General features: G+C 46.5%; 2 protein-coding genes across 2 annotated transcripts; one reads left to right on the forward strand and one right to left on the reverse strand.

Annotated features, from left to right (window-relative positions):
- Positions 1–177: 177 nt before the first annotated feature.
- On the forward strand, positions 178–9,066 carry LOC117786277 (PAX-interacting protein 1). The gene is made up of 7 exons (XM_034624449.1): positions 178–572; positions 1,146–1,931; positions 1,974–4,175; positions 4,235–6,002; positions 6,065–7,432; positions 7,573–7,801; positions 7,864–9,066. The coding sequence occupies exons 1-7, from the start codon at positions 498–500 to the stop codon at positions 8,492–8,494; spliced, it is 7,059 nt and encodes a 2,352-aa protein (XP_034480340.1). The 5' UTR covers positions 178–497; the 3' UTR covers positions 8,495–9,066.
- Positions 9,067–9,369: 303 nt separating this feature from the next.
- On the reverse strand, positions 9,370–11,408 carry LOC117786274 (GATOR complex protein NPRL3). The gene has a single exon (XM_034624443.1). The coding sequence runs from the start codon at positions 11,343–11,345 to the stop codon at positions 9,450–9,452; it is 1,896 nt and encodes a 631-aa protein (XP_034480334.1). The 5' UTR covers positions 11,346–11,408; the 3' UTR covers positions 9,370–9,449.
- Positions 11,409–11,868: the final 460 nt, after the last annotated feature.

The raw sequence follows: 11,868 nt of genomic DNA on the forward strand, positions 1-11,868 counted from the left end.
TAATTTATTGAAAATTTATTGCATTTGAAAATTTGCAATGCCTTAATTGAAGTTTAGCAACATGGCGCCAAATGAATATTGAACTAGTGCACGACTGAAAAATGACTGAGTGTACTTATTCAGCAAATTGAACTGAACTAAAAGACCTACAATCAGGGATTTAGTTCGCTCGTTCAGTTTCGGGATTAGTTCAATAGAACTGAGTCCGAACGATTCGATACAAAAGGCGGACGGAGGACGCGTAAAATCTAAGAAAATCCAAGAAATTTAGTATTTAATTCGATGAATTTAAACAATTCAAGTGCTTTTTGTGTTATACGTTGCATTTGTTTTGAATTTTCAAATATTGCGTACGATTGGAGCCCAGTGAAAGTGAAGGTGCATGCATTTCCATGTCCATGTCCGCGGCAGCCGCAGCAGCAACAACAAAAACGAAGAGAAAAAAAAGTGAAATTTGAGCAAATAGAATAGCGCATGCTAGTCAAGAAATCCAAATAATGGAAAATTTAAAAATCAGTGAAAAGCTATTTGAAAATGTGATCTATTTCGTGCTCGGCAGCTTGGATGATGAGGTAAATGAAAAAGTAAAAATCTACCCGATGGACCACGGGCTGTACGTGCCCGCTGGCTGTAGTATTTGCATTGTGTGTTGGGTTCAAGTGTGAGTGTATGAGTCTGTGTGCGCGCGTGTACTTTATATGTGTGTGTCTAAGCGATGTGCAGCTGTACTGGCAACAGGGCGGCATAGATTTAATGTAATTAATAAGTTTGCAATAAACGCCAAACATTTAAAAAATTACTCACAACTGATTTGTTGCTTACGAGCATACATATATTTATTTGACAACACAGGGTGTTACGTGTCGCATAAATAAAATGAATAAAAAAGCGCGCCATAAATGTTGCCGGCAAATTTGCCATGTGTTTGCATGTGTGTGTGTGTTTGTGTGTAACACTTAGAGATGGGCAATATACTTATCAATCAAAGCGAATATCGCTATCTCTTTCTCTGTCACACAACAACAAATTGGAATTAGGATATATCGCTCATCTCTAATGCTCCCTTTGTGTATATGTGTGTGTGTTTTAATCATTTAAAGAAGAAGAGTAAGCATAGTTGTTGATTATTTGTTTTTGTTTTTTAGGGCGAAAGATTACTTAAGAGCGGCGGCGCACAATCGAAACTTTATCTTTCGGATCAAATCACACATTTGATATGTGCCAGCAATTATTCAGAGGAGGAGCTGTCGATGAACTTGGATCTCTACAATGTGATACCTGTGAGCGAACAATGGATCTCGCACAGCGCCAAACTTGGACGCATGGCCTCCACGCGTGCCTTTCATCCCAGTCTGCAGCGTTTCTTGCGCGGCATTCGGGTTGCCATCACCAATGTGGTGGCCAGTGATCGCCGACGCCTCTATGCCATGTTAACCTTCCATGGGGCCATCGTGACGCACAGTTTTGGGGCAACAAATACGCATCTGGTATGCGGTGCCGCCACTGGCAGTATCTACAATAGAGCGCTGGCGCTGCCCAAGAATGCCATCAATATAGTTACCCCGGATTGGGTTACCGATTGTCTCAAATGCAAAGGCTGTTTGCCCTGTGATCCGTATCATCCCAGATTGCTGAAGCCCATAGAGAAGCAACGCGCCCAAAAGCAACAACAGCAGCAGCAACAACAGCAGCAGCAACAACAACAACAACAACAGAATCTGCAGCAGCAACAACAGCAAATGTCACAACAACAGCAGCAGCAGCAACAACAACAACAGTTAATACAGCAAATGCCACAACAAACACCGCAACAACAACAACAGACACAAGCTCCTGCCCAACTATCAGATATCCTTGGATTTGGTGACGACAGCGCTGCCAAGAGTATTGCCAGCATCAAATCTCATCTGCAGGCATCGGCAGAGCGTGCGGCAGCCGAGCAGCAGCAACAACAACAGCTGCAGCAGCAGCAGCAACAACAACAATTGCCGCAACCGGCGCAGCAACAAGTTGTTTTTGTGCGGCCGCGAAATATGCAACAGCCACAACAATTGCAACAACAGCATGTACAGCAACAAGGTGCACCACAGGCACCACCACCACCGCCGCCACCACAGCAGCAACAACAAATCATTATACAGCAACAGAAAATTATACCAGCCAATTTGCAACAGCAGCAGCAACAACAACAGCAGCAACAACAGATTAAAAACATATTGCAGCAACATCGACAAATGAAAAATACTCAGCAGCAACAACAGCAAATTCAACTGATGCAGCAACAGGATCAGCAGCAGCAGCAACAACAACAGCAACAACAACAACAGCAGCAGCAACAATTACTTTTGCAACAACAACAACAGCAGCAACAACAACCGCGTCTGCCAACCACGCCCACAATGCCGCAGCCTGCAATGCCAAGTGGCAGACAGACACCGCGTATGCCACAACCAGCAACAACACCACAACCCATACAATCACCACAGCAACAAATGCCGCAGCAACAGCAAGTGACACAGCAACAGCCCCAACAAGTGCCGCAGCAACAGCCACAACAAGTGCCACAGCAGCAGCCACAGCAACAACAGGTGCCTGTTTCGCCACAAATGTTGCATCAGCACATAATGCGACAGCAACACATGTTGCAACAGCAGCAAATGCAACTGCAACAGCATATACAAAATGGCCAGAGTCTTACACCACAGCAACAGGCGCTGCATCGACAGATACAGCAGCAGCAACAGCAATTGCTGCAGCAACAACAGCAGCTACAACTACAAATGCAACAACAGCAGCAGCAACCACAGCAGCAACAGCAATCGCCACGCCTCGTACAAAATCGTTCGCCGGTAATGCCACCCAGCACACCATCGCCTTCGTTGCAGCAGCAACATGTGGCTGGCAGCAGCAACATGTTGCCGCCACAATCGCCGCGTCAATTGCAATCACCAGCGCCACAAATGACGCCACCACCGCCGCCGTCACCGCAGAGCGCACAACATTTGCGCCAGCAACAACAACAGTTGCAACAGAGTCGCCAGCAGCAGCAGCAACATATGATGGGCTCACCGCAGCAACAGCCGCCCACTGCAGCTATGATGTCGCCGCAACAACAGCCATTCCAGCAGCCAGTGCATCAGCAGCAACGCATGCAGTTGCAGCAGCAACAGCAGCAACTGGCACAACAGCAACAACAAAGTCCACAGCATATTTCAGCGCCGCAATCGCCGCAGATATCGCAAACGCCACCAATGGCCAACAAGCCGCAGCAACAACAACCAGCTCAGCATCAGCAACAAGCGCAACAGCAACAGCAACAACAATCCTTTGTACAGCCCATTGATCCTACAGATCCTGTGCAAGTTGCTCAAGTTCTTAGTCGTTCCACACTTAGCAGCAATCAGGACTCTTTAATAATGCGCCAGCAACAGTTGAAGCAACAACAGCTGCAGCAACAACAGCAGCAGCAGCAACAGATGCCACCACAACAACATACGCCGTCGCCGCGACAGTCGCCATTGCATCAACAGCAGCAACCGACAACGCCAACACAACAACAGCAACAACAACAACAACAACCGGAAAGAGTAAGTTCGATAAACAAAAAAAAAACTGACATTTGTATATTAATTTTGATTTATTTTAATAATCAGGTGCTTCAGCAACAGCAGCCACAACAACAACAGACTGCAGCTATACAGCAGCAACTGGTGCCTGGACAGCAGCAACAGCAGGTGCAACCACAACAACAGGTGATAACACAGCGTCACGTCATCAACACTTCCACAGCGCAGGGACAACAGATAATTCAGAGTCACATGATGAGCATACAGCAACAGAAGCAACAACAAATGTTGCAGTTGCAACAGCAGCAACAGCAAATTATACCTCAACAGCCACAGCAGCAACAACCACAGCAGCAAATGCCACAACAGCTGCCACCTCAACAACTTCAGCAGCAACAACAACAACAACAACAGCAGCAAGTACAGTTCACACAGCAACAGAATATTGCACTTGGCACAGGCGGACAGGTGCGCATAATTCAGCAGACAATACAACCGCCTCAGCAGCAACAGCAGCAGCTCATGGGACAACAGTTTGCACATCAACAACAGCAGCAACAACAGCCACCGCAGCAGCAGCAAGTGTTGGCACAACAACCGCAACAACACGTAAGTGAAATACTTTATTGCCGTTTAAACAATTTTAATTATTTGTAATTTACGTTTAGCCATTGCAGCAGCAGCAACCCCAACAACAACAGCAACCGCAAACAATGCAGACCAAAAAGTTCATCATAAGTCAGCAGCAATTCAATCAGCTCAGCGTGCAGCAGCAGCAACAGATTCTGGCACAAAATCAGCAAAATCAAAATGTGTTTATTGTTAACTCTACCAATATATCACAGCAGCAGCAACAACAACAGCAGCAGCTCGTGCAGCAGCGTCAAATGTTGCAACAGCAACAACAACAGCAGCAGCAACAGCAATTGCCGCCGAATCAAATGATGCTACAGCAACAACAGCAATCACCACAGCAGCAGCAGCAACAGGCGCCGCCTCAAATGCAACAGCAGCTGATCACGCAACAACAACGATTGCAAATGCAACAGCAGCAACAACAGGCACCTCAACAGCAGCAACAAATTGTGATAAACCAACAAGTCATCAGCGATCCACAGCGCCTGCAATACTTGCAGCAACAGCAATTGTTGCAACAAAAGCAACAACAGCAGCAGCAACAACAACAGCAACTTGTTGGACCACCACAGCAGCAACAAATACTCATACAACAACAGCAGGCCGTGCCACAGCAACAGCAGCAGCAACAACAACCACCGCAACAAATCATGCAACAAGTGCTAATTAAGCAACAACATCTGCCACAGCGCACGCCCCCACCTCAATCACCGCAACAGCAGCAGCAACAACTAATGCTGCAACAACAATCGCCGCAGCATCACACACAGCTGCAACAACAACAACCGCATTGGTCGCCACAGAGTCCAGTGACTAATCAGTTGCCCCCCACAACGCCCGGCACGCCCACCACAAGCATGGGCATGCAGTCGCCATTGCCGGGTACGCCAACAACACCTCAACAACAGCAACAACAACAGGCACCACAATTTGCACCACGCGCATTGCGGCCACAAACACCTTGGCCCGCCCAACAGCAACAGCAACCGCCGCAATCACAAGCACAACAACAACAGCAGCCGCAGCAACAGCAACTTGTGTTGCCACCGCCACAGCAACAACAACAGCAGCAACAGCGACAACTTATCCATCTGGATGAGAAGACACATGCTCATTTTATGTCGCTGGATGCACACAAACGCGCCGAGTACATCACAAAATTAAATCAGAGCAAACCACGTGTGATGCTACGACAACAGGTGACCTATCAACCGCGTCCCGGTGCGCCAGGCAGTGTCACCAGTGTTGCCACCCGAGCACCTGGTCCGGTGACTGTGCCCGGTCCAGGCACCTCACACATCATTGTGCAGAGTCAAATGCCCGCTGGACTCACGCAGCAGGAGCAGATGGTCTGGCTACAACAGCAGGGGACCCGACAAGTGGTTGTTCGTGCCGGTGGTGCGCCTGGTCTCAGTCCGATTACCCAACAACAGCAGCAACAACAGCAGCCTGGCGCTTCACCACAACAACTGCCACAGCAACAACAACAGCAGCAACAACAACCGTTTAATCCCAATGATCCAAATCAGCAAATGTTGTTGCAACGCCAACAACTGCGCGTGCAACAAATTCCCATACAACAAACGGTGCCGTCGCAATTGGGAAAACAGACAGTCCAACTGATAACTGGGCCAAATGGTCAGCTAATCGAGCAGCAGACAATTGTGCAGCAACCTCAACAACAGCAGCAGCAACAGCCGCCCACACCAGGCACGCCCACCACGCCAGGCACTGCTGTTGTTGTTGGCGGACCAAACGGTAGCAACATTATGACACAAACATTGGTCATGTCTGCAGTGGGTAAGTAATCCAGCCATAATTCTCGAGAGCATTCAGTAAATAACTCAATTCCACATTTGCAGCTCCTGATGGACAACAACAGCAACAAACGCCGCAGCAAATGAACCTGAAAACGAAAACAGCTTTGGCCAATATGCTAAGCAACCGTTTGGGCAACAACGGAGCACAGGCAACGCCGCAGCAGCAGCAGCAACTGATTGCTATGGGCGATGCACAGCAGCAGCAGCAGCAACAACAACAGCAGCAAATTGTACAACAGGTGGTTGTAACGGGTGCCACACCGCAACAGCAACAACAATTGTTGCTGCAGCAACAGCAGCAGCAACAACAACAATTGGTTGCCGCACAGCAGCAGCAGCAATTGCCAACAGCACCGCAGCAACATGTGGAGCCGCCATCTGCAGCTGGCGCCTTACGCATGATGGGACAACAGCATAATGCAGCTGTGGGCGTGGCAGGACCGCCTCGCACACAACAAGAGCTCATATTGCTGCAACAACAGCAGCAGCAGCAACAACAACAACAACAACAGCAGCAACAACAGCAAATGTTGCAATCCCAGCAAATGCGACGTGTTGTCGGCGTGCCACAACAACAGATACCACAACAACATTTGGTGCAACAACAAATTGTGGTTGCACCACCGCCCAATGTTCAACAGCAACAGCAATTGTCGATGGGCATGCCTGTCCAGGTGGCTGGTCCACCACACGCCTACATGCAGACGCGTCCTGGCCAACCTCCCATACCGATACCGCCACGCCCACAGTTTTATGGCCACAATCCGAACTTAAAGCTGCCAGCGGATCTTTTCCTCGTTGGCTGCACCTTCTTCATTGTGGAATACGATGAGACGGACAGCGATGAGTTGCCCATTTGGCTGGACACGATACGTCAATTTGGCGGCGACATTGAACGTGTCTATTGTCCGCGTGTGACGCACATCATCTGTCGCACTCAGCGACATGGCATGGTGATGCAAGCGTTGCGCGATGCCAAGCGTTGTGTGACCGCATATTGGTTAAGTGACATCTGCTTGAAGCGTCAGTTGATGCCACCATGGCAACCGCTGCACTTGCCGTTCCCCAGTCAGTTTGGCTATCGTAAGCCATTGGAACGGTACATTATCACCTCGGAGGGCTTCGAGGGTGAGGAAGTGGTGCGATTGCAACAAATGGCCGAGGAATGTGGCGCCATTTACACCTCATATCTTTCCAAGGTGAATACGGTGATTATCTGCAAGCAATTGGAGGGAAATAAATTCAATGCAGCCAAAGAATGGGGCATACACATGGTGAATGCTCTCTGGCTCAGCGACATCTGCATTGGCAATCTGAGCGGACTCACCCAATACGATAATCCAAAATATCAACAGTACAATCTGGTGGCGCCCTTCCGCATTGAGTGCAATCTCGTGGCACATTTGTTGAGTAAGTTGAAAATAATCCGAAGCCTAAATCCTACTCATCCTCCATAATAGAGTGATTTTCCTACACGAACTCTTGCCTCTTTAATTTTTTCATATCTCTATTAAACTATAATTAAATAAATACATTTCATTTTCCTTTAGCTGCATGGAAGGCGCCTATAAATCTCACACAGGAAGCCCACGAGCGCGTCAAGCGTCATCTCAGCGATCCCTATGCCAATGAGCAGAAGCTCAAGCGTCAGAAATTGAGCGTCTATCAGGAGCAGCTGCCGGAACAAATAGTCTGCATTGAGTATCCGCAGACGACAAAGCCGCCCAAGGTCATCTTCTCCCAGGTCGCCGATGCGGAATCCCTCAAAAAGGCAGTTCTGTAAGTTTGCCTTAAATTATGTTAATAAATTAAATGATATTTATTTCTCTAATCGTTGACAGCCTCTTGGGTGGTATTGTTGTGGATAGTCCCGTGGATGCCACGCATTTGGTGATGACGCGCGAGAGTCGCACTTGCAAGTTGATCCAAGCCTGTTGCCATGTCGACTACGTGCTTAAGTCAAGCTGGCTTGTGGATAGCGCCAAGGCGGGCAAATTTGTGCCACCGGATGAGTATCGCATCCAGCACATACCTGTTGATGAGAATCTACAATTCGATTTGGACACCGTGCTCTGTGCTCCCACACGATCCACTTTGTTTGTCGGCAAATGTTTCTATGTAACGCCGGATGTGTTCCCGGCACGGGAGGAAATCATACGCATGATTGAATCATCTGGTGGTAAAGTGGAGCTGAAACGACGCAGCGGTGCAGCCGTTGCTGAGGCACATGTTCAAGCGCCCGACTCGTATATCATTGTCACATGTCCGACGGACATGCATCTGTGTGCGGATCTCACCCGACATGGCAATCCCAAGTGTCATATCGTGTCCACGGAGTTTGTGATGAGCTCCATACTGCGACAGCAGCTGGAAATCGAACCCAATTTGATACCATATTTGTACAACAATAACATTTCCAATAGCAGCAATAACAACAACACCAATAGCAACAACAACATTAACAAATCCTAGCGACAAGCCTTCTCCATGTTCTTAAGCTTGAATCTGTACAAAGAATTTATTAAATTGTTATAAAGGATGCACATCTGCACCCTCTACGCTGTGAATGCAAATCTAGTCCACAGTCACCAAATGGACATAAGATCATCTTGAACGTTATCAATACTATTGATAATATTGAGGAAATAGCATAGAATCAGTTACAAATCAATGATGTTAATTGAAACGCTGATCAATCACATACATATTACAACTATTTTATAAGCACACTTTATAAGTATACATATAAATTATATATATATATATTTTTGTAAGCCCATTATCACTTAGGTATAAAACTATATATAGTATATATAGATATATATTGTATTAGAGTATACGAAACGTTTCACAGAAATTTCCACTTCATTATGCTGGCTATTAGAAATTTAAGCATTTCTCATCTATCGGATTTAGTCAATTGTTCAGGTCTCACCCCGTTCCCTATTCCGAAACCCTTCTCCTATCCATATTTCTCCCAAAATGAATGTGTTAGATAGCATTTTGTCATAATTATAGCAATAAATATTATGTTATTAATACTACTTGACATTTGTTTTTATTACGTTAAAAAAAATATTCTGAAATCTAATCACTAATAATTTTACATTATCTACTACTAACTTTACTACTACTATTAAATCAACACTACTAATTTTTACTACAATAAGTATTTTGCTTTAATTAGAATAGGTTGATCTCATAGTATTAATAAGATTTCTTTAACTTCTACTTCTAATCCTATTTCCTTTTTTTATTATAATTTTCAGGGTCTTTAAAATATAAAAACAATGCTTCGATTCTGTGATCTTGCAGATGAGGGAATACATTAGAATATAGTCATCAGATGCTTAACTAAGAATGCATTTGGAATGCGCTTTATTATACACACATACATAGGTATTATTATTATAGTATATACATAGATCTATTTATTGTTGTACATGGATGCAATGGCAGGATCTTCGGTCTCGTATATGATCAGTACATCGCGAAATTTGTCGAGCAGTTGTAAAAGCTGCGATCGCCGCAGATTCTCAAAGTACATGATCTCCTCCAGATGATGTTCGCTCTTGAAGTAACCCATTTGATAGAGCTTGACGAGTAGCGAGAGATCATCGACGTTGAGGGAGGCGGGAATGCGACGGATGGCAGCGCGATCGGCATCGTTGAAGACCTGCAGCAGCTCCTTGAGCTTCTGTTCATCCTCCATTGAGTCAAGGCTGTCGCAATTGTCGGTGCTGAGAGAAGCCGTCATGCTGAAGTTGGACTTGTGACTGGACGACGGCTGCACGGCAATGTTGTCCGATGCCAAAGAGTCGTGATCCTCGGTTAATGGACGTCGATGGTTGTTGACTGGCATCGGCAGCGGTTGACTGGACATGCTAAGCATGGAGCCGCCATGCAGAGGATCATCCTGCTCCTCCTCGGTGAGGTTATCACAGCTGCCCGGCATCTGTGCCTGCGTACACGATGCGGAATCGCCAAATTCATCATCATCGCTGGGCATGAACTGTACATAGGTGTGGAGCTGCATGAGAAGATGATGCTGCAACATCCAGAGCACCATTTGGGCGAGAATTCCCTGACGTGCCGGCTGTTGTAGCGGCGTCGTCAGATGTCCAATCGATGTGGGCAGCGAGAAGTCCGAGATGACTTCAAATAGCGACATGCCTGCAAAGCGTGTGGAGAACTTCTCGACTAGATGTGACTTGGTGTGCAGCGATGCATCCGGCGCAATCACATAGACATTCGTCTCGCACAGCGGATAAATGATGGTAGCCTTGGCCCAGTAGACAAGATGCGATACCAGCTTGTAGACATGCTCAATACTCAGATCCGCATTGGACGCCATGCTCTGCAGGCTTATCAATGGATTATAGGCATCCACCAGTTGCCAGAGCATGCGCGCTCCCGTCGGCGGCACACAATCGAGCAGCTCGGCAAAGTCCACCAGCAGGAGCATGCCATGATACGGTTTCAAGGCTCGCAGGCATCTATCTATCGTCTCGGGATCCACCATGCTGCCCTTCTTGTGCAGCTGATGCGCCTTTGCCGGCAGACAAAAGGTCAACGTAAGATTCTGATTCAATGTGGTGCTCAGCAATCCCGTGGTGCACAGATCATTACAGATGGATTTCAGTGCCTGCGCCAAGCTGCAACGTTCCGCAATCAGTTCAAAGGTCTTCTCCAGCGGCTGCTGTTGCTGCTCGTCGTGGGTGCGCGCCATGTACGCCGTCTGTTCGGTGAGGTAGCCACTGCGCTGCTCCTCGAATTTCAGCGCCAATCCCAGACGCTTGCTCAGCTCATGGTAGCACTTGACAATGGAGTAGCTGGCCTGGGCATGCAGTGCGAAAACAATGTTAATTAGCATTTGCTGCTTCTTAACCGCACCTACGGATACGGACACACTCGCTGTGGCGCTGGACCCGGATGCAGTCGCTTGATTCGACGTTGGATTGGGCGTTGCAGCGGGCACAACACTTATCAGCGTGGGATGACTAACAAAGCGCACATCATTCAGTTTCAACTCGAACTTTTGGTTGCACAATTGTGGCTTGACGGCAAACAGGGCGGAGAGCACATCGTCCGCAAATCCCTGCAGCTGACCTTGACCTTGGCTCGGGTTCTGGTGTGTGGGCGTCTGCAGCAGGTCATCAGTGTTGGCAACGGCAAATGGATTGCGCTTCTTGTTGCTCTGCTCCTCGTGCGGCTCCTCCAATTTAAGCGTTTTGCCGAGCGGCTGATATGGATAGCGATACAGCAGGCGATCGCCTTTGCTATCAAAGTAAACAAGAATAACAGCAAGTGGATTTACCTCCATGGCAGCATTATTTATTTATTTTCCTTTTTGGATTTTCCAGCTGATTTGCAAATGGAGTAGCAGTCCTGCCAACTTGTTTTACAATTTAAGCAAATTTTTTTTCGAATTTCGTCTAATATTTGGATTCAACTAAATTAAACATTGTTACAAAACTTCACCCTGAGGCACTACGAACTCCTAGCACTTCGCATATATTTTATCTAATTTAGAATAAAAATTTTTCTTCAAATTTTTAAATTATTAAAAATAAAAATTTAAATAGCGCGCGTGTCTTGGACAGGGTGGCAGCCTTGAATCTCAGAAAACAAATTAACGAGTGCTGGCAACTATTAAAAGAAAAATAGCTGTTTCTGGCTGGAAAGCATCTAAATATGTTTTTGCGGGCTGTTTGCACAAATATTCATAAATTTGGAAATTAGTCAAAATTAAGGTTACCATTTTAATAAAGGTTTGAATTTCGTCAACCTTCGGGGAGAGAAATTACAAATTTAATTTTAAAAAAATAGAGAAATTCCAACAAAAA

This window comes from Drosophila innubila, assembly GCF_004354385.1.
Source record: "Drosophila innubila isolate TH190305 chromosome 3L unlocalized genomic scaffold, UK_Dinn_1.0 0_D_3L, whole genome shotgun sequence".
NCBI lineage: Eukaryota > Metazoa > Arthropoda > Insecta > Diptera > Drosophilidae > Drosophila > Drosophila innubila.